The 26684-nt window shown below is 31.3% G+C and overlaps 3 protein-coding genes and 1 long non-coding RNA gene across 4 annotated transcripts; 3 read left to right on the top strand and 1 right to left on the bottom strand.

Annotated features, from left to right (window-relative positions):
• Nucleotides 1–3042: 3042 nt before the first annotated feature.
• Nucleotides 3043–5205, bottom strand: LOC128041219 (uncharacterized). Its single transcript, XR_008195921.1, has 2 exons — nucleotides 4310–5205; nucleotides 3043–4205 (listed from the first exon to the last, which is right to left on the bottom strand). It is a non-coding gene; the product is annotated as an uncharacterized LOC128041219 (long non-coding RNA).
• A 9328-nt stretch (nucleotides 5206–14533) lies between these two features.
• LOC105778765 (homeobox-leucine zipper protein ATHB-52) lies at nucleotides 14534–15330 on the top strand. The gene has a single exon (XM_012602529.2). It carries the CDS (start codon nucleotides 14586–14588, stop codon nucleotides 15117–15119), a length of 534 nt encoding a protein of 177 aa, XP_012457983.2. The 5' UTR covers nucleotides 14534–14585; the 3' UTR covers nucleotides 15120–15330.
• A 3476-nt stretch (nucleotides 15331–18806) lies between these two features.
• LOC105778750 (E3 SUMO-protein ligase MMS21) lies at nucleotides 18807–22899 on the top strand. Its single transcript, XM_012602513.2, has 7 exons — nucleotides 18807–18999; nucleotides 19083–19154; nucleotides 19894–20004; nucleotides 20122–20232; nucleotides 21656–21795; nucleotides 22183–22268; nucleotides 22347–22899. Exons 1-7 carry the CDS (start codon nucleotides 18904–18906, stop codon nucleotides 22499–22501), a joined length of 771 nt encoding a protein of 256 aa, XP_012457967.1. The 5' UTR covers nucleotides 18807–18903; the 3' UTR covers nucleotides 22502–22899.
• Nucleotides 22900–23204: 305 nt separating this feature from the next.
• On the top strand, nucleotides 23205–26288 carry LOC105778733 (uncharacterized exonuclease domain-containing protein At3g15140). The gene is made up of 6 exons (XM_012602493.2): nucleotides 23205–23521; nucleotides 24217–24419; nucleotides 24570–24650; nucleotides 24794–24919; nucleotides 25000–25123; nucleotides 25804–26288. The coding sequence occupies exons 1-6, from the start codon at nucleotides 23261–23263 to the stop codon at nucleotides 26020–26022; spliced, it is 1014 nt and encodes a 337-aa protein (XP_012457947.1). The 5' UTR covers nucleotides 23205–23260; the 3' UTR covers nucleotides 26023–26288.
• The last annotated feature ends 396 nt before the right edge of the window (nucleotides 26289–26684 follow it).

The following is a 26684-nucleotide window of genomic DNA, read 5'->3' as shown; positions in this document are numbered from 1 at the left end:
AATTTATAAACACGTTTCTATTTTATAATTTAATCATTAGATTTACAAGTTCTTTTACCAAGTAAGGATTAGGAATTTTGGGTTGGACAAAAAGTTGAATTGGTATTATGGAAGCCCTTTAGGTTAGGCCGAGATCCAATAGTTTGATTGGGTATTGGGCATTCTTCCGAAGATTTATGTTTTGGGTTTTCGATGATTATAAATATATAACTTTAAAAATATTCTAATTAAATCTTAAAAGTATTAATAACAAATTAATCAAGAACCCCGTGGTCTGATGGTCAAAGATGTTCACTGCTTCAGGTGTGGCTTGGTTTGAGCCGTGCTAGTCGCGTTTGTTGTTCGGGATCAAATCAATCAAGTTTTGTTTTAACATAGCCATTATCTCAGTTGTTAAAATGCAATTCAAATTTGATACACATCATATTTAAATACATGGATTAAACTGTAAATATGTGTGTAACTACTTGAATTTGATGTTTTTAAAATTTAAAAAAAAAAAGAGAAAAGAAATGGCCTTTCTAAAATTTATTGACATAGTTTGTTTTTCATATCCAGTATGTTCATGTGATAAGCGTACTTTTTTATATTATAAATTGATATGCATGTTTTAAATATGCTTCATGTAATATTCAAATTGCCATTAACATTTAAATTAATGACTAAGTTGACATATTCCCATGATTGATACATGATTGAACTAGAATATTTTAGAGTTAAAGGACCATTTATAATCTAACTAATAATGTAGAGACATTTAGTTAAAATAATGAAAAGAAGATCATACCTTATGGTTTCAAGCCAACTTTTCTATTCACGGTGTCATCATCTACTTTATGTCCAATTAAGGCTTTGCTTGATAGAGTGAAAAGATGAAAAATAGAAATAGAGAAAATATAATTTTTCTTTCTATAGTTGTGTTTAGTAGAAAAGATGAAAAAATTGAAAGAAAAGTAATTTTTTTCCATCGGTTACTGGGTAAAATTGAAAACGAAAAGAAAGAAAATAAAAATTTAAAAAAATGTATAATTTTTAACTAGGATCTCTCTCATTTCATAGGGTTATGTTTTGAAACAAGACAAATTTAATTTTTCAATTAATCGGAAGAAAAATCCACCCAACCCACTTCACCTTAAGATAATTATCAAAATATTTTTATAATATAATAATAAAATTTATATTAATGTTTGCTGTAGTATAATTATACCTTAAAAACAATTTATATTTATGTTTCTTCTGTCTCTCCTTTTCATTGTAAGTTATACTTTTATTCATTTCCAGATTATTGGAGAGATGGGGATAGTTAATAATTACTCAAGCCTTTAGGTTAATTAGGACAACATCCAATACTTTGATCTGTGTGTTGTGCTGTCAAAGATTACAAGTCAAGTGTGTTGGTCTAATTCATACTTACACACTGTAAGCTGATGGCCCAATTCCAACGCCACATCTAATAAAAAGTGTGTTGTCGTGGAAATTGGATAATATGTTTCATTGTCTCTCTTTTGATCCTTTGCAAGGAAAACACTTGATTAGTTTAATTTATTTGTTATTCTTTTGCCTTTTTCTTATAGCCTCAACAATGGGGGCAAGAATCCAATTTTCTTGCCTAATACTTTGTTCCACCATGGGAATCACTTAAACATGTTCCAAACAAGAAGTCGATATTTCTAAGAATTTAAGTTATTAGAAAACAAAGTTTTCGTAAGATTATTTGTCTTTGTTCACACACAAAAAAATTTGCAGACTCATGGATTTGTCTGCCGTGTCATCTGTTGTCAAAACAATTGGCAATCTAATTACCGAAGAAGCAAGATTATTGGGCGGGAAGGATCAAGTTGAGAGTTCACTGGGGGAGCTCAAATTGATGAGAAGCTTCTTAAAAGAAGCAGATTCAAGGAAAGTTTATAACGATGTTCTTCGTGAATGTGTTGCTGAAATCAGAGAGCTGGCTTATGATGCTGAAGATGTGATCGAGACATTTGCACCCAAAGTTACGTTGAAAAAGAAAGGTGGTATTTCCAATGCCATCAAAAGATCTGCTTGCTTCCTGAAGGAGGGAAGGGTGCTCCATGAAACCAAGTCCAAGATTGAGAAAATCACAGCCAGAATGAAAGAATTGACTCGAGAATTACGGACTTACAACCTAAGACGATTAGGGGAAAGAGGAGACTCAAGTTCTTCAACCGAAAGGTGAGAGGCAAGGTGGCCTTATCCTCATTTATCAATGATAATGTTGTCGGGTTGGATGATGATATTAAGAAATTGGTGTCAATTCTTGTTGATGCGGAAAGTGATTGCAGGGTTGTCTCTGCGGAATGGGAGGTCTAGGCAAGATCACTCTTGCTAAAAAATTATACGGCCATAGCCAGATTATTGGTTCTTTTGTTATATCATGTGTAGCGAACCTCATAAAACACTTACAGAGAACTTGATGCATCTCTCTCAATGGAATCAAAAATATTACGAACCCACAGCTAGTTCGTGAACCACAACTTGACGAACTTCAAAACCATACACATCTGCTAAGTTATATGAGGACTCCATGGAGGTCTAAATAATTGATTGCTAGTCATCCTAACATGTCTCATCTTAAGATGTCACATCACGTCATTGTCATTGTCAAAGGTTAAGTATTGGGGTGTTATATAAGGTTCTTAAAAAGCTTTTACAAATTTAGAATTATTTTTTGAACTTAAAAAAAAAACTTGATTTTTTTTTGAATTATAAGAATTTAATCTTTTAGGTTTTAGGGTTAATTCCGCAAGCTAACTATATGAAGTAATTATAGAGTATGACCTTATAATTTATATTGCTTCTGTAATATTTCTTTGATGCTATTTGGTTTAAGAGATTAATAAATAAACATTGATTGTTTATTGTCGTATCATCGGTTTTAATGGAGAATCAACAGTTGGGGTAAGATTTGAAGTACAAAAAATAATACACAGTTAAATGTGCCTGACACTGGAAACCAAATAAGAATAGACGTAATGATTAACTTGTTGAGTCTAATTAGGATAATAGTTGAGCACACCTTACTTTGTAAGAAATTACATACAATGATCTTTTTATTTATCCATTCAAAGCAATGGAAAAGATGTACATTGTGGCTAGTGATGAATAGTAATTTGGTGTTCTTACAGTACTGCTTATTTTAAAGAAAACAAAGTTGATGCAAAAATGGAAGAGTTAGGGAAGGTAACGGTTCATCGTTGCGCAGTTGGGAGGCATTTTAGAATGGCAAATGGTGTTCGAAAATGTTAAAACATACTTGAAGAGAGGCAAAGGCCTATGCATCGAGGATGTGTTAGCCTTAAGTTATGATGATTTGCCACCCCTATTTGAGATCATGTTTCCTTTATTTAAGTATTTTTCCTGAAGATTATGAAATACCTGTAGAAAGATTGATTCAATTGTGGGTTGCAGAAGGCCTTGTTTCATCAGCAGAGGGGTGAAGGAAATGGAGGGGAAATGATGGAGGATGTTGCAGAAGGTTGCAGAAGGTTGCTTAGTTGAGCTTGTGGAAAGGTGCATGGTTCAAGTTGGAGAAAGAGGGCCAACCTTAAAGATCAAAACTTACCGCATGCATGATCTCATGAGAGGTCTTTGTTTGTCAGTAGCAAAGAAAGAAAATTTTGTCTGCATCATAGATGATCTCCATCCATTGGTCGCGCAGTTCGCAGAATTGTTGCACATCAATCCATTCTTTTTCAAAGCATTAAAAGTTCCCGTCTGAGATCAATATTGTTATTTGATAACCCCTTCACTAAAGATGCAGTAGTTAAAGCATTTCTAAACTCAAAGATGATAAAATACATGAAGAACATCAGGATAATGACGATTGCAGTTTACTTATGGTGGTCTTGGGTGTTTTTCTACTTTGGAAAAGGCAGGGATGTTGGACATACTTGTTCAACAATTTTAAATTGCTTAGAGTCCTGGAATGTGAAGCTTGTGAAAATGTTGCAGGATGTAAGTTGCCCAATGCTATAGGTAATCTCATCCACTAGAGATTCTTGAATCTAAGAGCTTTTGATTTCATTATTCCAAAAATTCCATCATCTCTAGGCAATTTAAGGTGTCTGCAAACCTTGGATTTAAAATATCCAGCTTATTCTGGTTTTTGTTGTGTACCTGATGTGATATGGAAATTGGAACAGCTATATCTCCCAGAGAAGATGAGCGATAAGACCAAGTTGAAGCTGCACACATTGAAAACTTAGAAAGTTCAACACATACAACTGCTTTCTTGCAGATCGTTCCAAGTTCACAAAACTTAGAAAGTTGGAGATATTTGGGTCCTTACATATTGAAGATTGTAAGGAGGGTTTAGACAAGAATCTGTCGATCATCACAAGCAAATATCTTCAGTCCTTGTCTATTGATGGAGGAGGAATAGATCCGAAACTATTAGTGCGCCTCCTTTCAAGCTGCGTTTATTTGTGTGAGTTGATTTTAGATGGGAAGATGAGGAATTGTTACCAGAGTATCACCGTTTCCCTTCAAGTACAGCTTACATATGTTTGAGAAGGTTCAAGCTTGGGGAAGAGATCCCGTGCCAATACTAGAGAAGCTGCCTAACTTAAGGACTCTCTAACCCTTAAAGAGCTTGTGAATTTGGAAGAGTGGAAGGTAGAAGAAGCAGCTATGCCTGCTCTACATCACTTGAAAATTGAATATTGTGAAACCCTGAAGCTTGAATATTGATACTTCTCATTACAGGCCACCGTGGGCGCCTCAGCAGGGGAAGATTTCCACCTAATAGCTTCTATACGTGTGTGTGAATATAATAAATATGTGTTATTCTTGTATCTTTTTTTTTATGGTAATTAAAAGACCTCCATTGTATTTATCATTTCTGGGTTTTTTTTTTTTTTGTGTTTGTTTTTTGGGTTTTTCAATAAATGCATTTTATGTGATTGTTTTGATATCTTCATATATTAGTTAATATAAAAAAGAATGCTTTTATTTTTCTTATGAAATGGGTCTTGTTTGTTTGGTGAGAAAAATGGAGGGGTAATGAGAAATATGGGGGAATGTGGAGGACAAAGGTTTAACAGTTTAGGGAACATCAAAATGGTTGATGTAACTTGTTTTTGTTTTGTTTCATGTGCAGTTCTGTCGGAATGGGTTGTAACTTGTAAGAGACACAGAACAAAGAATGGATTGAAATGAAGATGACTTGATTTTTTGGTGCTTGGATTTTTTTAAACAAGATAACTTTATGTGAATATGGTTGCGTTCATGTTGAATGATTTTTTATACCATATTTATAATTATTTATAATTTTTAAATAAAAGATAAATATATTTCAACACATTTAAATTTATGTTTTTTTTCCTGTCGAATGATAATTAAAAAAATTAAAATAAATATGGTAATTAGCTCAATTGATTTTAATATTTTATTTCATTGATTTAAAAAAATTGAATGGAGTAGCAAACTTCATTTATATTATATATATATATATATATATATATAATTCATACCATATTCAAAAATGACTTTTCAAACTCAGCAAAGATCATCCATATAAATATGGTGAAATGGACACAAAACATATAATTATTTAATCTTACTTTACTAATTTGGACACAAAACATATATGGAGAATAAGAAATTTGCCCCACAATTTTCACCTTTCTCTCAATCTAATCCACAAAAAGAAAGTAAATTCAATCTCTTCTCTTGTGTTTAGTTCTGTACGCTAGCCTGACTTGATCTGAACTTAGAGAAAAAGATTTGCATTTCGGGTAAATCTAGTCTAAATTAAAATTAAATAATTTAAAATGTTTTTTTTTCTTAAAGTAAACAAGATTCATTAATTAAAAGTCACTTACACAAGAGACTTTGGTGAGGATAAACTAATCCAAGTCATTAGGTTTACCCCATACACCCAATCCTAAGTCCCTCATCCCCATGATGCATCAAAGAATTAGAATCAATAATAATCAAAGTGTGAACATTTGTGGGGAGAATATTTCATTTAGTGTGGTTTGCATGGAATAAGGCTACCTTAGCAAGTGCATGAGCTACCTTATTAGCATCCCGGCAAGTCCATTGGAAGGATAGCAATCCAACAAATGATCACAACATAAAACAATCGTGAAGAATCATACCTAACTCAGTGTCCAGAGTATGAGGAGACAATAGCGCTTCAACAACCAATAAGCAATCCGATTTCACAATAACTTGATCCAATTGAAGAGACTTAAGCCAAGAAAAGGATTCTCTAATGTCGATCGCTTCAACTAGTAAAGGATGAACCATCCCCTCTCTCTGACTGGTAGAGTGTTGAACCATATGCCCGTTGGAATCTCAAATAACCATTGCATACCTAATCTCGTGTTGCATCAAAATTACATTTGACCCACCCTATAAGAGGAGTTGACCAAGTCGTAACAGTACCACTGACCACCAGCCCTGGTGTGTGTGCACTGGGACTAGAAGCAACACTAATACGACAATTAAATCAGAATAACTACGTGCGGTGTTTGCAAGTGTGACAGGTCAATTGTAATATAATTTGTACAACGGGGTACAAGAGTACTCTGATGACATAACCTACAGGAGTCAGCGATTGTGAGAATTTTAGCTAAGAACACGCAATTATATTGGTCTCAATAAGATTACTTCTTGGTCTCAATTATCTTGATTTACCCTTAGGAGCGTCAATCTTAAGTTTTGAATTTTGTTCAATTTAGTCCAATATATTGCAATTTAGTCCTTGACCCAAAAATTAGTTTACTCACATCTCCATCAACCAACCTCCTAGGGTTTAATTACCCATTAACATATCTAAGCTAACTAACATTAAATAAACACTCATGAAAGCCATTAATATAAAACTTGAACAAAAAAGATGAAAGCTTTAGTTTTTACTTTACAAGAGTTAAAAGAAAAGCAACTAACAACAAAATAAATGAACAAGAATAATAAAGATGAGATTTTTAATAGATGAAAAGAAAACCAACTGAAATAACATTAATCTAGAGATGAAAATGTCATTACAAGTAAGTTAGAGCTCATAAACATGTAAATAAACCTAAGCTACAATGTTAACTTACTTAACTAACACTAAGAATGTAAAGGAAAACAAAGAAACAAGTAGAAATTTAAATCTAAAATTATGGAGAAGAACTAAAACTCTAGAAAATGAAATAAACTAAGAAGATGACTAAAAATTGTGCCTAATGCATCTTCTCCCTCTTCAGCCAAATTTTGGCTCTCTTTAGCATCTATTTTGACCCCTTTTTCTTGACCAAAATGCCTCTCAACATGTCTTTTTTATTGGTGCTTCGGTTGGATAAGGGCTGCCCTTGATGTCAATTTTTGTCTCCTCACAACAGTGATATCGCGATACCCAAGGTCTGGATATCGCGGTATCGTCGGCAATTTCAAGATGGGGAGTTCCTTTGGAGGCTAGGTATTGCGATACCATTGTCTATGGTCTTCATTCTTCTCTTCATTTAGGACTGTTGAGGGTATCGCGATACCCAATCTTCGGTATCGCGATGCAGTCTTTCTTGGTCATGTTCTCGCCCAATTTTGGGCCACCATCGAATTCCTACAACACTCAATCAATCATTAGGTTCCAAATGGCGCATTTAGCCAATTTGGGTCTCAAAATGAGCATAACATGCAATAAACACTTATTAAAACGAAAGAACTAAAATAAAGCAAAAACTACAAAAAAAGACATTTAAATTGTTTGAGAATAAGCTCTTTTAAGTGTAATAGAGAGCCTAACTTGACATCCGGTTGGCTTTTTTGTTTTTTTGCATTCTTGAAAATAATAGTTAATTTTCAATTTTAGTCCCTTTACTTTTTAATTATATAAAGATAGTTAAATTTCAATTTTGGTCTCTATACCATGTTAAAATTTGAGATTTAATCTTTATACTTGAATTTTTTTAAATTTTGGTGCTTTAACTTTTATAATGTAGTTTAAATATTTTATTCTAATTAAAATGCTGACATAAATTTAAAGAATTATTACGATCATTAAATTTTGTTGTTAAATTCAAGTCCATTATAATGCCATTTTTATGACATGATTATCGAGTGAGTACTTTTTTTTAATTTTAGAATTTCACACTAACAAATTTAACAGAAAAATTTTAATAGTGTTAACAATTAGACTTAAATTTTTAATTGAAAAATAGAATGACTAAATTTTAAAAATAAAAATCGGAGATTAAATTCTAAATATAAAAATCGTACAAAAACTAGGAGCATTTTATAAGCTTATAGTTTAACTATTAGTCCAATATAATTAACCCAACACAAAACATGAATCGAAAACTATACTAATTTAGTTCAATCACGAAATAATTTAAACCCATTTAATAGAAATGGGTTAATTCAATCCATCTTCCCAAATTATTGTAATGGGTTAATTCAATCAAATATCTCCCAACTATCATCTACAATTTGGTTTTAAATTTAAAACATTTTAATTCATTCTTCAAAGTTTTAGTATTATATCAATCATGCCCTTTATTTACACATCTATCAATTTAAATATTAAATGTATAATATATTTTAAAAATTGTGAATATATGTGTCTCTATGCATATTGCATGAACAATTTAGATATAGTTTATTAAAATAAAAATTATGTTAATAAAATTTACAAGGGTTTATAATTTGATCCATTATTTTAAACATATCCACATCATATTAAAGTTATCATTTGGCTGCTGATTGAGTCTTAGCTCGATTGGCATGTGCATTGTTACCGATGCAGGAGGATATGGGTGTGAGTGCGTTGAAACGTATTATCCTCTTATTTATGGGTTAAGAAGGAGTTATTGATACTTTGATGACTCAATTACAATAAAAGATATAATTTTAAAAAATTCCATTATTTCACTGTCAATAAAAGAAAGGTGGGCCTAAGTGTTACAAAGTACATTGTCATGGACTAGAAATTAAAAACCCAACACCTATTTAAAATGTCTTTTCTTTCAGAAGAGTGAGGGTAGTGATTAATTTGGACAAGTCTTTGTCATCAACAAGCGACACATTTTTGGACAGTGAAATCAACTTGGCCTCAGACACAGCTGCTATCTCTCTCAATCTATCCTTTTCAAAACCTTGTCCAATTTCAACCCACCATTAATGCAATTGGGAAAGAAATTTATGATAACAATTTCTACGACAATGAATATCCACTTCAGTCCAGGCTTTTTTTAGAGTCATCTTCACGACGTCGAGATCTTATTTTATAACTCTTGCTCGTAATTTTTTCCCAAATATTTTATTTTCATTTTATATCCAAATATTTTTTTAGTTACGATTGAAACTCTGATATTAGTAATTAAAGATTTCGAATTCAAATCATATTATTGTCGTTCTTTTTTTAAATTGTGACAAATATATTATCTAATTTACTATTATCTAATTTCCACATCTTATTTAAGTTAGCATTTAACGTCCAAACTAATGGCTAAATTGACAAAAACAACTTGATTGATACAATCGACAAAAGAACTTGATTGATACAATACTAATAGTTTAAAATCTAAATTAAATGTTTTAAAATCTGGGGACCAATATGAAATTAACCCGAAGAAAGGGTCTTAGATGCTTCAGGAAAGGAGGAGGCCCCGCGGGCTAACATCACTAATTAGAGGTGCATGTACAGAGTGTTCAACCACCAAATCATCCAAATGCAACTGCGGGGAACCCTGTCGCCCCACAAAACAACACCTTTTTTCAAAATGATTTAACCCCAAACAATGGGGATTTTATCATGGCTTTTTTTTTTTAATTTTATCAATATTTTCACAACCCTCTAATTTCGTGTTATCATAAAATTTTCACACAACCTTGTTTAGTTAAAAAATTCGATCAAATTATTATAATTATAAGGCAGTTGTCTTGTTGTGTGTTGTTTGGAAGGAAAAAAAAACGCTTGATGTTGTCTTTTTAAGGCGACCAAAAGACCAAATTCATGCACTTAAACTGCTACAATGATCTGGTCCCATAACAGAACAAAAAAAGTTGAGCTTTAGGGATACAAAAGTATTGCAGTGTCTGATTGAAAAGATTTAACAATTTCATGAAATTAAAGTTTGCCATATTCATGCATTTAGTCTTATAATATCTCTCTCTCGATCCTCATCCAAAAAAACAATAAAGGGTGACAAAAATTGTTGGAAAGAACAGAGTTTTTTGGGGTTTGAAAAAACTCTCTGAAAATCCCATGCACATGTTATGTCGGCTGTTAATGAACTTATAATATTTTTGTAGGGGTCTATGGAACCCACAGTTAAAATTGCTGAGGCTTTATGGTTATTACTTATTTTTATTTAAATAAAATAATAACAAGGATTCAAATGTTGACTATATATTGTTTTCTTCTTGAAAGGGACATGATTAGGGTATTGTTAATATTGAAGACAATGGTGTTTTAAGTTAAAATTTATCATATGTTTTTTTTAGATTTCACACAAAGTACAAAATTATAGAAATACACGATCATAGTAATGTTTGGTAGTTTATAAAAGAATGAGTTTTGGTAATTTCTTAACGAGTTGGAACTCGATTGATGGACAATATCAACTCGGTTTACTTGTTAAATAATAGTATAATGAGTTTTTTTCTAGATTTTACACAAAATATAAAATGATATAAATATTTTTATAGTAATGTTTGTTATTTTATAAAAAGAATGAGCTTATGGTAAATCTTTAATTGAGTTGGGATTCGATTAATGGGAAATGTCAACACAATCAACTCTTTAAATAATAGTATAGAACTTCAAATTCAATTATTTATAATCAAGTTCAAGTTCAAACTCAATTTTTATTTAAAATGTTTATTATTAATTAAAATATAAAACTTGTTTTCGCTAACTGAAAATATAAAACCTATCAAGCTTATGAATTATTAGAGTCTAACATTAAAATACTTGAAATCAATTTGCTCAATTCAATTAGATAATTAAGGAATAATATTTGATGTGCACCGTTAGTACATAAATTTCATGCATCACCAATGAATAATAATATGACATCTTGTTATTAAAACAACAAAAATAGTTGAGGCTTATAAATAATTATTAATAGTAAATATTAATAAAGTTATTAAAATTTATTTATAAGTCCTCCATTGTTTTTATTTCATTTAAGGTTGATGTGTCATGTTATTATTCACTAATGATGTATGGAATTTAGAGAAATGATTGTACGGAATAGGATATTATCTATTTTCCAATAGTTTAATACCACATCATAATTTCATCCCGAATTTTAAGATTTTCATTTGGATTTGATTTTTTCATGATAAAGTTCTTGATGTGACATTAAACTATCGAAAATGGATACGAGATGATATGACATATTTGTTTCATACAATCCTTTTCTTGAAACTTATGCACTAACAACACATCAAATATTCGTTTATAATAAAGTGAATTAATATTTTAAAGTGGAATCCATATAACTTTGAAGTGTATATATATTCCTATAAGATCATATTTATAATTAATAAAAATATATAATTTTAGCAAATGTGAACATTTTGGAATAATCTTTACCAATTGAATAAGCTTTGATAATATAACTATAAAGTGATGTTGGTGCTTTCCTTATGTCAATATTTTAATGGAATGCGAATTTTAAGGATGTAATTATCAGAAAAGTAATATTATAATATTTGAGATATATATAAAAAATTGTTAATTAAAATTTTAGGAAAATTACAATGGTTTCATTAAATACTTATAGAAAATGTGGGTATAATTTTCAAAATTACCAACTTCAAATAAAATACAAATGATTAATTTTAATGTGTTTCGATAATTTTATTATTAACAAATTATAGTTTATAAATAATAACATGTGTTGCTTAATCTATTTATTTTCTAAATAATATTTATTTATTTTAAATAAAAATAATGCCGCTGCTTTCTTATTTCATTATTTTAATGGAATGTGGTTTTAAGAATGTAATAATCGAATAAGTAATATTATAATATTTGATATATTATAAAAATAAATCATATTTATTTTCTTAATCTACTTATTTTTAAATAATATTTATTTTATTTAAAAAATTAATATATTTATCTCAACATTTTATATGAGTTAATTCCACCAAACATCTCAAACTATGGTCCTCGTTTTAAATTGCTCCTTAAACTTTAAACATTCTATAATTACATCCTCAAACCATTGACGTTATGTCAATAAGGTCATTCCATTACTAAAATTGTCAATTTAACAATTAAATGAGACGCCATATCCTATGTAACACAATTTAAAAATAAAATTTTAAAGAACAATGAATATTGTGAAAATATGTGCTTTAAAAATCTTAGATTTGAGGTTTTTGAAGTTTTTATGAAAACTATATTTTACTCTATTTTTCTACTTTACTTATATTTTTAGTTTTTAGTTTAAAAATTATGCGGCAACATTTTACTTTTATTTAAAAAATATTTTAAATTAAGTCTCATAAGCTTTTATGTGTCATTTAATGGTTTCAATAATGAAAGGACCTAATTGGTATTATATCGATAGTTTAGGGATGTAATTAGAATATTTTGAAGCTTAGGGTCAATTTAGAATGAGTGTCATAATTTGGGGATGTTTGATGTAATTAACTCTTTAATATACATTTATATTATTAGTATATGATTAAATAGAAAATATATTTAGAATATTGAAAATATATTTGAATTAGAATGTAAACTGATTTAATTTGATAGTACTTAAAATAAATTTAAATAAATTATTTTTTATGAATTTACCGTTAAAAAATTATTTTGTAAAAATAATTAAAAATGATAATTTTGTACTATATCTAATTTGTCGAATAATCACATTCCGGAAAAGTAATTCGAAGAAAAGATATGAACAAAAATCTCTTAAAATAAAGTTACATTCTTAAGAATATGAGATAATTGCACTAAACATCCCTAGACTATGATTTTTATTCTAAATTGGTCCTTAAACTTTAAAATATTCTAATTACATTCTCAAACTATCAATGTGATAGCAATAAGGTTATTCTATTATTGAAATCATTAATTTAACAATTAAATGACACATGAAATTTTATGTGAAATAGTTTAAAATGAAAAATTTTTATTGTCACGTAAGATTTGATGTCTTACGGTTAAATTAACGATTTTAGTAATGGAAGAACCTTTTTGATATAACATCGATAGTTTGAGGATGCAATTAGAATATTTTAAAGTTTGAGGACCAGCTTAGAATAAGGCTAATAATTTGGGGATGTCTGGTGCAATTATCTCTAAAAAAATTAATGATTTTTTAGCAATGAGAATATGATTCCCACCAATTAAACCCAGAAAACACATTTTAAAACCAAGTTATTAATATACTATTTAGTACTTAAATTTTGCTTTAATGTTCAATTTGGTATTTGGTACCACAATTTTTTTAACTTGATACTTAAGTTTCCTTTTAACCTCAATTAAGTATCTGAGTTAAGCTTCAATATTCAATGACTTTTTTTTTTTTTATCTCAATTAAGTGCTTATGTTAAAACTTTTTGTTCTTATAAAAATTGAACTCAAAGAGCAGTGTACAGCATCCAGAATATATTCTTAAAAGGAAACGCTATCATACATTTCATCTTCAATTGAGAGAGCATGCATCTAATGGTTTTCGTACCTTCAAGTCCTTTGCAATATTATTACCTATTTTTTTTATGTTGCAATGTCGGCCGCCAGTTCTGATCAAAATGTGACTCTGATAGTCAAAATATATACATATTTTTTGGTTCAATCTTACAGTCAAATATTAACAACTCCAAAATGCAGGTGTGTATATATATATATATTATCTATTTCCAAATGAAGCAAGTTGGTTTGTATGACTTTTACTTTGTTCTATTTATTTTATTTTTCTTTCTTCTTTGAGAAAGTAAAAGGATTCGGTCCATATATGGACACTTGAGTTTGAAACAATTGCTTATGTATAGCTTTCGTTGTAATGGTATGATGAGACTCTATATGTTCCCATTCACTCACGTAAATTTTCTTACAAGTCGTGCATTAAAATATTTATTAAAATAGAGCCTTTTTTATATATATATATTCAAGGGTTTGATTTAATCAATCATCTTATCAAGAATCGATTAAGTAGCTATATATATGTATTTTATTTATTCCCCACTTTTTCACAATTTTTTAAAAAAGATCAGTGGTATGTTGGAGAGATTTATTTTAGATATGTTTTGGATCGATGCAATGAATTTTAAAAAAAAAAGAAAAACAAATAATTAATTTTAATTTTCACCAAATCATATATCTAATCTTTAATACTATAAGATAACATATTATATATATTTGCATGAGTAGGACCAATCCACGTGAAGACCATACCTATGCATGAGTTGAATGCTATATGTAAGCCGCCTAGCCTACTTACTCTCTCTTCTTCTATTTCTTCTTCACATATCCTTTTCATATTTTGGTAGGACCCCCCTTCTTCAATGGCTTAATCAAAACTTGATACATATATATATTTATGTATATATATAGGGTTATCAAGCCACTAGAAAATTCCCAACCCAAATTTACTTTCTTTAGGTCTCTCAAAATTATGGATTTCCAAAGCCAAAGACTATATTCCCCAAAATACAATAAAAAGAGGCTAAACCAAGAGCAAGTAAGGTTGCTAGAGAGAAGTTTCAGTGCCAACAAGAAGCTTGAACCAGAGCTCAAGCTTCAACTCGCTAACCAGCTGGGTGTTCCACCAAGACAAGTGGCGATTTGGTACCAAAACAAGCGAGCCCGATGGAAGACACAGAGCATGGAACTCGATTGCAACACACTTCAAGTGAAACTCGAGAATGCATTGTCTGAAAAAAGAAGGCTCGAGAAAGATGTCAAGTATCTTCAAGAAGAGTTGAGGAAAGCTCAAGAGACTATGTTTGCCATGAATAATAATCAAAGAGCTAATCATCATCACCATCAACAACAACAAGACCAGCCTCTTAACTACTTTGTTTCTTGCAATTCGACAGGGTCTAGTGAAGAAGGGGGAAGCTCGAGCTTTCATGAAGATCATGAAGTGCTGCAAATTGATGAACTCTATGCTTGTTTGATTGGTGGTGATAGGTCAACTTGGAGTTAAGCTTGGTTTATGGGAAATTTGATCTTTTTTTGTTTATTGTATTGATGGTGCAATAACATGTTCCTTGTTGGGTGTCTTAAATTTATAAGAAAATAGTAGAAAGAGTTTCTAGGGTGTGTTTGGTTAGAAGGAAAAAAAAAAGTGTAAGGCAATTATATATATTATTCAATGGCTAAATTATGCAGTGAATCGAAGCTGTGGGGTTCAAGAATCTTTTTTAGGATTTATTTTTAGTGTTAATTTTGTAGAAACCATGCTATATAGATCATCAAAATGTCATCGATATAATTGACAATTGAATTTTTAATTCCCCACAAGTGAAACTAAAAATTATAAAATGTTTCACATAAATTTTCAATTTAAAAAAAAAAAATCATGAAACAAGATTTGGATTTTTTGGGAATGATGATAAATTTGTCCTACATATTGGCAAAATGATTTTTGACCTTCATAATTGCTTGTTTTCATCCAACTTAATGTTCAATGCAAGTGGCATCTTAGACAAATTAAATCCCTTCGACAGTCATGCATGCATCATTCTTTGGTAGTCAATCATTTTCACCTTATAGCAAAATAAAAATAAAAATCAATCATTTTCTGTCTTTTCTCCGTTCTAACACAGTAGAATCTTTCTCTAAATTATCTCCTTTTCTATTTTATACTTTTGCAAATATATTTATATAAGTATAAGTACAAGTAAAAAGATAATTGTAGTTAGAATCAATACATTCAAATAGTTGTAATCATAATTGTTGAGTAGGACCAATTCCTTCGACAGAAGTCTTTGAAGTGTTGTCTATTAGGTAATTGACATTGCTCTCAATAATCGAAAGTATTATCCCTATGTCGGGATTTTGTCCTCAGCCTTTGCGGAAAGTCATCGTACAATTCATGAAGGGGGGTTCCTTGACTAGTGATATTTGCAAGACTCGAGAGAGGTGTTACTATTGTGTAAAATATAAATTATGGAGAGTGCGAGTGCAAAGATTCAAACCACCGACCAACGCATATGTACCATGGTTGCAATGTAAAGGCTACATATACCTCGGTAGGTGGTTCGAATCCCTGTACTTGTCTTCTCCATGATTAATATTGTGCACAATACTAACGCTTCTCCCCTAAGCTCTTGCAGGTCGTATCTCCACCAATCGAGGCAACCCTCTTTGTGAACCATACAACAACTTTTCATGGAGACCGGAGACAAAACCATGACACGAGGACAATACTTTCCATTGAGGGGTTTGTCATCTCCCAAGTTGACGACCCTTCGAAGACTTTTTTCAAGAAAGTCTGACCTCCACTCAACAATAATCAATCTTTACAATACACAATTAGGCTAATGATTAGAAAAATATCTGAACCTAAATTAGAATAAATCTATTGGAAAAAAAAACTAAAATAAATCTAAATAGAATCCACACATCATGAATTGAGTTGTAATATGTGAGTGGGAATAATTTGCTCTTGCTTAAAAAGTGTTTGATTTATATATATATATATATATATATATATATATATATATATATATATATAAACTGTGTAAACTGTAAAATGCTATAATTAGTTGATTAATAGTGGATTTGGATGGACGATGGGGTGCGGTGCGTTTAGTTTATTTTTTATCTCACGTTACAGTATTTAATCTCATTGTCACCGCTGTTTTTACACTAACCATGGATAAACATACCGCCCATCTAAACTCACCCTAAGAAAAAATAATATTTAAAAGTGAACAATTGATAGGTATTAATTGAAGGTAACCAAGTTGGTGGTTTTTGAAAGCTGTCTTAATTTATGATTTCACATAGGTAGTATATGTATCATGTATGGAATTAAATAACTAAATTCAATTTCTTTTCAATAACTAAAAGCTACTTTAAAATTTATTTATTAGTAGAACATTAAATATCAGCCCATAAGTGATTATGTACCTCTTCAAATTCAACATCAAAATTGAAAACCAATGACCCAAGCATTTTAATTCATCATGTTAGGTAACATAATGTAAATTTAATATTGTTTAAATTCTTGACTGCTTCTTTTTAAGAGAGTTATGATTCTAAAGTTTTGAATTTGTTTAATTATTAAATAATTTAATTTAATCAATTCAATAGATGAAGTGTAATGTAATTTTCAAGTTTATATTAATTGTTTCTATATGAGGTTATTGAATAAAGAAAATACTCCACATTAAATGGTACTTGCATTACAGCCTTACACATTCATTAGCTGTGAATATTAAATAAATACACTCTAATAATTAAAACTCTGATTTGGGATTTGAATTTTATAAATGAAATCTTTTTCTTTTGAGTTCCACTCTAATTTTAATCGAAACACTTATTATTTTTGAATATAGAGAATCATAAAAATTAATTTTCTTGACCCAAATGTTTTAAGCTTAAGCTTAATTTGACCCTAACTTTGTAATAAATAGAATATTAGGTAAGTTCTGAACCTGGTAATGTCAGTTTTAACAAATTCATCTATTCAAATGGGGATTTGAGATAAAATTTTTCATATAATATTTAATATTATTCTATCAAAATCGATATAATAATAATTCTAAAGTTCAAACTTAATTCAAATAGATTAGGGTCACCTTTTTCAAGTCAATTGGTGGTGTCTTCAACAAAGTTGACAAAAAAAATACATAATTATTGCCTCACAATCAACAAATAACATGAGGAAGACAACTATCACTTGCATACTCCAATAAAGGTAGGATGGATTCAAAAGAAGAAATCACACATTTACATTCTCAACTTCACTAACAGCAATACAACATCGCCACCCATCCATTGCACCAAAGTTTCACCGTTTCCAAAACTTTACTGTATCACTTAGGGCCAATTGTTATACACAAGTATCTCAGCAAAAGAAGCAGATCTTGTTCTTATAAAAAGTCGTTTAGACCACCACCAAATCTTGAGGAGATCTACTAAAAATATGTCCCAAGTTACATCTCGCCGCATATCATAATTTTAATTCTGATTACATTCATCACATTACTATGATAAAGCATTCATACTAACCTCCAAGATCCTCTTCAGTCTTATATATAGGATATTCCCATTATTATCACAAGATAGAAATTTGCCCAATACACCAAAGCTCTACTCGATTACTTTTAGTACCACCTGTAACCTGTATAAACAAATATGTAATATGTAGTAGAGCTGATCTTAAGTTAGATTCAAAATAACTTACATTTGAGATTCAAAGCTAGGTTAAGTTTGATTGAGCTTCATATTTGAAGCTCAAGTTTAAATAAAAATCAAATTACTCGAATTCACTTAATTAAACTCATTTATTTAGAAAATAAGCTAAACTTTAAATTTGATTATTTGCTTCAATTGTTAAAATAGTTGAATTTTTTTCCATTAAATTCAAATTCATTACAATATTAATTTTTCATTACATGATAACTTAGTTTTTTTTATTTCAAAATGTCACACCAATAAATTTAATAAAATGATTTTAATGGTGTTAACAATTAAACTTAAGTTTTGAAATTTGAAAAGCTGGAAGATTAAATTCTTAAAAATAAAAATAAAGGGACTCAACTCTAAATATACAAAAGTACAGGGACTAGGTTTAGTTTTCACCAAATAAAAATAGAGACGAACAAACGCAGCATTTATTGGCATCGAAACGCAGCGTTTTTCTGTCTAGAATTATATCTTCGACTTCCCTCTCTTTTTCCCTCTCCCTCCAAATCAGTACTCCAAAAACCTCAGTGCCGGGAACCCGCAGAACACTCCGGTCCGATCCATAACCCTAGATGGCGTCGACGTCGGCATCTCGGTCTGATGGCGTTTCTTCCAGAATCAGACGCGCGGCTTCCACTGTTAACTCTGACAATCAATTGCTTGTATCCGTAAGTTTTTTTTTTTTTCATTAAAGTTGAAAATTGTTTTCTGTTTTACAAAGTAAATTTGAAAGCTTGTTTTTTCTTTTCAGGATATAAGGAAAGCTATGAATTTGATGAAGGACATCGCTGTAGACTTGGAGAGAGATAATCAATCTGACATGGTATTGTTATAATGATTTTATTTTCTATGACAACATTTACCCTTTAAAACATAAATTTATCTTTTCCCCCCTTTTTAGTTACTGGAAGTATGTAAAATATAAATCAAGTTATAACTTTTAGCTTGTTTCTGCTTCTTCTTCTTTTGCTTGGTGCTTGATTAGCCTCATCTAATGTGTTAAAAGAAATGGGGAAATTTGGGATTCAAATGGGTTTAAATTTTACACCCATAAATTTAAAACCATTGTACTTGTTAGGTAATAAGAAATTATTATTATTATTTTTTAAAAAGTATTGAACTTTTGCTCTAGTGAAGCCTGAAAGATGATTTAGATTATTAGAATTATTTTGCAAGCATTCTTTTTCTCAAAATTCCCATTTTGATTGATTAATGAGGATGATGAGCGAGGTGGTCAATTATATAACAGCTATCCAGTTTTTGGTTGGGGTTTTAGTTATAGCATTGTTATGGATTCCGTGTTTTTGGACCAATTGCTTTGCTTGACTTTAGCTCTCGAACTGTTTTGTGTGTTTTAATTTCTCTTGTTACTACAGCTTCTGGATTGTGGATCATCGTGTTCTAGAAAGAGGGTAAAAGTAATATTGAAGAATAAAATGAAATAAGCTAAACCAAACATCTAATGCTTTAGAGATATGCAGACTTGAAAACCAAAAGTTTACAGATAATCAGAATTCAAAGTACTTTTTGATGCAGTACGATATTGGGAATTCATTTTGTAGGTGAAGCAGCTAGAAAATGCTGTTGCTGAGCTGGTAGAAGCTCATGAAAACTGTCTACATTATTCATCAGCAATTCATTCTGTTGCAGACGCATACCGACCAGGGCCTGAGGTGCAAGTTTAATGATATTTCTTCTATGCATAATTTTTTGGTTTAATACTGTTTTAAACAGATGTGCCAATATGTATCTAACTAATATCATCTGTTTCTTGCATGTTTTAACTATAGTTAACTGATTTTAAGAAGTTGCTTGACACCGAGTTTGAAAAAGTCAAAGCTGGTTCATCTTCACATCCACAAAATCATCCACTGATGCATCAGTTCCAGCAAGCTGTCTGGGTAGGTTTTTTAAATTCATCAAATCACTTCTAAAATTATTAAGACGGAAGCTTCAAGTCATATGTTATCTTTTGGACTTTAAATAGGACCAGTGTTCTTGGATTTTAGTCTGAAACATCATAGGTTTTATATTACACATGCATTTATATGCATATGTATGCACATATGTAGACAAAAATATTCATGTTTGTTTGTACAGAAATACAAACTAGTAAGGATAATTCAGTTTTCTGAGAATTAGTTCCTTCTGCATATATCTGCATGTTTCAAGTTGGTGTTTGGTTGATGGCGACAAAAAAAAAAGTTGATGTTTGGTTTATCCTAGAATACTGACAAGGGGGGAGAGAGAGAGGTGGAAGAAAAGGAGTAAGAACCTAACATCTATCAAAATGAATGATGGAAAAAATGAATGATGCTGAGCGTGTCAAGAATTTGCTTACAAATGTTTTCTCCTCGTTGAGGATTGTCTCTTGTTCTGAAAGGTTAAGTTCATTGTGGCATTGGTTATGTACTTAAAGAGTTAGATTATAGAATTCATAAATGCATGATGGCCAAAGGAAGCATGTTGAATAACATAGAGTTCTATTGATATAACATGGACCTTTGGTTTGATCTAATGTTAGTACTGGATATGTTTTTCTTTTTGTTGTTGGAGTTTCATGCTTCTTCAGTATGAAAACACCAGATGTCCTACCCAAGCAAAGCTGTAAGTATGGTCATGTGTTATAGTTTTGATTCCTAGGTAATATGGGATGACTGGTCTTCAAAAATGTTGTGATGATATTGTATTGCCTGGTTTGTTCACTACCTCTCCTGTATGAGTTTACTTGAATGGAAGAGTGAACAAAGTATTATCCTATCATATACATTCTACTGGAACTTAGCATCAATTAGAATAGTGGTAGCTAGGTTAGAATCTAAATCACTATGCCAAGGAGGTGCTAATGCCGTGTCAAGAACCACTAAACTAAAAATCTGGAATTATTAGATGTGGTTCCAATAAGAGGCTATATTCTTTAATGAAAGAGACAGTTGGGGGACCATTGTGAAGGTCTGCCTGAGCTGAATAAATACATGCTATGGGAGATTATGGTAAGGGCTGCTGTTCAGTGCATTTATATTGAAATAGGAGTGATTGGTATTGGCATGCAGTTGGTGGGAACTCTGTTGGTCACTAAATGCATGAGGCCCTGGCTCACAGCTGCTATACTTGTGAACTGAGAAAAATATATTCTCATTTTGTCTTTCTCTCTTATGCTAGAATTAGTGAATACTTGATGCTAATGGATATTACGTATCCCTCTATTTACCAACGGCCATCTTTAAGCTTTTTTAGTTTTACTGGTAACATGATTTATAACTATTGTATATCATCATTCAAGTGGGGCTTCTTACATATCCGTTGTTGTTGAATCTTCCACAGAACGTTCATCATGCTGGACAACCAATGCCAGGTGAAGAGCAGGAGGATATTATTATGACCAGTACAGAGAGCAGTATTAAGAATCTTAAATGTCCATTGACTGGAAAGCATATTACTGAACTAACAGAACCAGTTCGCAGGTATTGCGAAGTTAATTTTAAACAGATCTTTCCGGTGAAAATAATATTTTCTTTATATTTTGAGAGATGTATTTGCTCTTAGTGGAAAATTTTATTAATTCTGTTGCCATTCAAACTTTCGAGAAAAGCAACATACGTGGCCCTTTTTTGATACAAATCTATCACAGTTCTTACACTGCAATGTGAATGATAGTAAGGATGGTAGTTCCAATGGCTTCCTCGGTTCAGTTTAGAAAATCCTGAAAATCTACCTCATAGCAAGGTGGCCTTTTAGAGTTGCCAATATGATTGAATTGTTTAGCAACTTGAGCATGCATTGGGATGCATCTGTCTTTTTCCACACTTTTGTTTCAACCTATACTCAATTTGTTTATTCCTATGATGCAGCATGGACTGCAAGCACATTTACGAAAAGAATGCTATCCTGATCTACATAAAATCTCATCATAACAATGCCAAATGCCCCGAATCAGGTACTCAATAATGGTTTCATTATGGGGTTATTGAATCTAAATTTCACTCTCATTCCTGACTGTTTCTTCTTCTATCAGCTTGCCCTAAGATGGTGCATGCAAAAAGAGTTATTTGCGATCCATTGTTACTCGTTGAGATAGAGGAGCAATGCACATTGAGTAGACAGACTGCTAGAACTGATGTGGTAGAAGATTTCACAGAAATGGAGCCTCATGATGAAGATAGTACGTGATGGAAGCAGTTGCTCATGCCCCATTTGACATCTCAGTTTTGAGTCATTGTAGCCTCTCCTAGCTAATTAGAATCCCTGGTTTATATAGCTTTAATGCATATAATTAGAAGTGCAAGTATGCAAACTAAGGAAACCAGTGAGATATATACAGGAAGGAATGTGTATATTGGGGGTGATTGAAGGAGTTGATTTGGATCTATGTTTATTCCTGAAGTGCTTTGACATCATCTATATGGTTTGGTTGTGATGGTAGAAAAGTGAGGCATCTTCTCAATGGTCTATTTTCAGTTGTTTCTCAGACATGTTCATAAAATGTGTTTTTATGATTAAGGTTAGGATGACCAAAAGAAAGAGAGGAAAATGATGTTAATAAAGTAGATTTTTTTTGTCGATTATAATATGATTTAACTCAAAGGTTATTTTAATATTAGTTAGATATGTCAAACTATTTTAGTTTTAATAAGATATTAGGTGAAATGTTTTTATTTTTAGTTCTTACTAAAATAAACTAAATTGAAAATATAAAATATAAACATAAATTTAAAATCCAATAAAATTTAAGTAAAATAACAAAATTTCAATTATTTCCAATATTTTATAGTTCACCATTCTAAGAAAAATGACAAAAAGGAGGAAAATTACATCAAATATTTTACAAAAGTAAAATAATAAAATATCCATTCATAGTCTTAACAGTAGTGCTAAAAGTACTACTATAAAAATCTTGCTCTTGGAACCGAACCTTAGCCGTTTCCGAAAATGGCTTACCTTACTAGGATTCCTGTCGGTCGAATCTTTGGCTTCTGGAGCCGGTCATTTTCTTCTCCAATCAAAAACCCATTCTTCAGTTCCACTCTATCTCATGTTCCTTCATACAAAATTTCTACAACAGCCCATTACTCATCTCCTTCGCCTTCACCTCCTCCTCCTTTGTCTGCTGCAATGAATACCCAAGTCTTTAGCAGCAGTAGTCGTTGGAGGCCCATGTGTTTGTACTTCACTCAAGGCAAGTGTACCCAGGTTTGCCTGCTAGCTTTTTGACACACCTACCCTTCATTACAATCACTAAGACGATGCTACTATTTATTGATTTTCATGCATTTGATTTCACAATTCATCTCTTGCCTACCATCTGTTTGAATTAATTTTAAATGCCTGATGGTTTTGTTATGTGGGTGAAAATTTAACTTTTTGAATAACTAATTAGACGACTTTAGTTTTGCATGCAATTATTATTATTAGGAAGCATATTGCATTTTTCATAAACTCTCTTTGTTTTTCCTTTTAACAACCCCCAAATGTATATACAAATTGCAGGGAACTAGTAAAATAATGATTTGGGAGTGAAGCCTTATTTTATTAGGATAATGTTGATTTGCTTGGTGTTTATTGGTTTCATAAAGTACTAAAAAGTCAGAAATAGCATCCTTTATAGTCAAGTTGAATACCGGTTTAAAGAAAGGTTAGGTTGCAGAGACTTGCAGGTCCTCAGCTGCATTATTTGAGTCTCAAGGCAATGTTGCCATTTCCAGTATAGGGTTTTGTTTTGTTTCTCATTAACCTTGAAATCAAATTGAACATGTAACTTTGGTTGATTATTGTTCTTGAAGTTGAATGTGGCAAATGCAGGGCTCTTGTTTTGAAATATATATGAAAAAAAATAAGATTATGTATTGTTAGTTCTGATGTCTAATTTAGTTACTTTTTCGATTCAGATGGATGATCCTTCCCATCTAGAGAAATTTAATCATGATTGTTCCAAAGATCTTCAAGTTAATGGCACTGACATTGAGAAAAAATGCTCTCAAAATGTGGATTTTCTTTTGGTGATTGATCTGGAAGGGAAAGTCGAGATACTTGAGTTTCCCGTGCTGCTTATAGATGCAAAATCCTTGAGTTTAGTGGATTTCTTTCACAGGTTTCCATTTTCTTTTCTTTTAAGTATGTTTGACACCAGTGCTATTCAATTTTGGCTTTTTCTTGCTATCATATCCGGATGCTATTTTTTATAGTGGTTTAACTTAGATGCAACTGAGCCACTCATAAGAAAGTTAAAACACTGTTACAGGTTTGTGAGGCCGACTAAAATGAGTGAGCAAGCAGTAAACAAATACATTGAAGGAAAATATGGTGAAATTGGGGTTGATAGGTGATACCGAATCTAATTCTATTCTACTGTATCAGTATTGGTCATTTTCAATCTGCGGGCTGATTACGTACTACAATAATTAAGTAGGATATCTATGGCTAATCAAAGTGTAGTTCCGTTGCTAAAGTTGGACTTGATTGCAGAGTCTGGCATGATACGGCTCAGCCATTTAAGGAAGTTATGCAGCAGTTTGAAGCTTGGCTGAGTCAACATAACCTATGGGAAAAGGAAAAGGGCAGCCGCCTTACTCGTGCAGCATTTGTAACTTGGTGAGTCTTGAAACTCCTCAAAAAGTTATATATATTTTTTGTTTTCGTCTGCTGAAGAGTGTTCGCCTCTTTGATATTAGTGGAAACTGGGATTTGAAGACAAAGATCCCTCAGCAATGTGAAGTTTCTGGGATCAAGCTACCTCCATATTTTATGGAATGGATCAATCTAAAGGATGTATATCTAAACTTTTATGGCCGTGAGGTAACTGCGAGCTTTAATTAAACTGATCCATTGCTTTCATCTTTCTTGCGTTTCATGCATCTTGAAGCTTTAAATGGATAATCCATGGCCAATACTCATTTTTTGAAATGATAAATTTTATTTTCGAGCTTAAATGTTACATGCTCAATACAATCCTGGCTGAACCTGCTTCTGTCCCAATAAGATAAAGGTCTGTTGCTTCCATAACTGGTTGTATAGCCATGTTTTTTCTAAGCCTTGAACAAATAATAAAAGTTCCGAAGTTTGAAAGGGTACTGAAATGCAAGATCAGAACCTGAAATCATAATCATGTTTGTACTTATTTATTATAACTAACCTTGCATTATCACTCCTTTCTTTCAATCTATGTTATCCAGACTCTTCATATTCTTAAAATATCCATATCTGGCACATTTTCAAACATGCATATGAGAGTAAGATCCTTCAAATACATGAAAAAACCTAAAGCAAATTGAGTATGCGCTTGTTGGACAATATCTGTATTCAACACTTATCTTGAGTCTTGGTAACATAGCCCTAAACAACAAGAAGAAGGAGATAGATAGATATATAGAGAGTGATCAAGGTTACATTTGGTTTTATTTCACTGATTACTTAAGGATGTTATTCTTCTTTTTTCTTATCATCTGTGTTATGAATTGTTTGATTATGGATGACAGGCCAGAGGAATGATGTCAATGATGAAACAACTCGAAATCCCATTGTTGGGATGTCACCATCTAGGTATTGATGACTCGAAAAATATAGCAAGGGTACTGCAACGCATGCTTGTCGATGGAGCACTTATGCAAGTTACTGCAAAGAGAAATCCTGGATCTCAAAAAGTTGAATTTCTCTTTGAGAACCGTATCCAACATCCATCAAGACAAAGGCGATAACCAGCGTTAAGCTAAATATAAACCTTTAGGTACTTCATTACACATAAAGTATGATCATTTTGAGAAATAGTTATCTGGAATCCTCTGTTTTGATGTTTTCGAGTTTTAATCCAGTTGATGCCTGGTCGAATTCTTCATCGAACAAGCTTTCAGTAGAACATTTAGATTGACCCTTTTTTCCTTTTTGAACTTGTTTGTCACTTTCCTGTAAGATACACAAAATCATAAGCCTGGCGATTCATATATCAATGTTGCGTATTGATTCATATTCTATTCGTATCATGTAATTGTGTTTTTAATGTTGAAGATACTTATGGAAGCCTTTCAAAGGAGCCGTTGAACTTTCAAACCTTATTCCCATTACGCTTAACAAATGACATCAACATATTTTCCCAACCTTTTATTTTTTAATATTTTTTTCATCAAAAACATATAAATCCATCATATTTGGCGGCAACTTTTGCATTTTTGGTAGCAAAAATGAAGCAATTTAACTAAATATCCCCACTCTTCAATTCAGCGCGTGCATTCATTTGCCAAGTTTGGGCAACAATCTCATGTTAATAACTCCAATTACAATGTGTTTGAACAATGTTTTTTAAAAAAGACAATGTAATATTATTTTTTATATATTTTTAAGAAAATAAATCAATGATTTAATA

Source organism: Gossypium raimondii, chromosome 1, assembly GCF_025698545.1.
Source record: "Gossypium raimondii isolate GPD5lz chromosome 1, ASM2569854v1, whole genome shotgun sequence".
NCBI classification, from domain to species: Eukaryota; Viridiplantae; Streptophyta; class Magnoliopsida; order Malvales; family Malvaceae; genus Gossypium; species Gossypium raimondii.
The sequence above is the reverse complement of the archived record's forward strand: the minus strand, read 5'-3'. Positions and strand labels throughout refer to the sequence as shown.

What these genes read in the sequence shown, in the direction of transcription:
- LOC105778765 (XM_012602529.2), top strand. Translation starts at nt 14,586, where the DNA reads ATGGATTTCCAAAGCCAAAGACTATATTCCCCAAAATACAATAAAAAG.
- LOC105778750 (XM_012602513.2), top strand. Translation starts at nt 18,904, where the DNA reads ATGGCGTCGACGTCGGCATCTCGGTCTGATGGCGTTTCTTCCAGAATC. An exon ending in GAGATAATCAATCTGACATG is followed by an intron (nt 19,155 to 19,893) that starts GTATTGTTATAA and finishes TTCATTTTGTAG; the next exon opens with GTGAAGCAGCTAGAAAATGC. An exon ending in AGTTCCAGCAAGCTGTCTGG is followed by an intron (nt 20,233 to 21,655) that starts GTAGGTTTTTTA and finishes AATCTTCCACAG; the next exon opens with AACGTTCATCATGCTGGACA.
- LOC105778733 (XM_012602493.2), top strand. Translation starts at nt 23,261, where the DNA reads ATGGCTTACCTTACTAGGATTCCTGTCGGTCGAATCTTTGGCTTCTGG. An exon ending in TTAGTGGATTTCTTTCACAG is followed by an intron (nt 24,420 to 24,569) that starts GTTTCCATTTTC and finishes ACACTGTTACAG; the next exon opens with GTTTGTGAGGCCGACTAAAA. An exon ending in TAAACTTTTATGGCCGTGAG is followed by an intron (nt 25,124 to 25,803) that starts GTAACTGCGAGC and finishes TATGGATGACAG; the next exon opens with GCCAGAGGAATGATGTCAAT.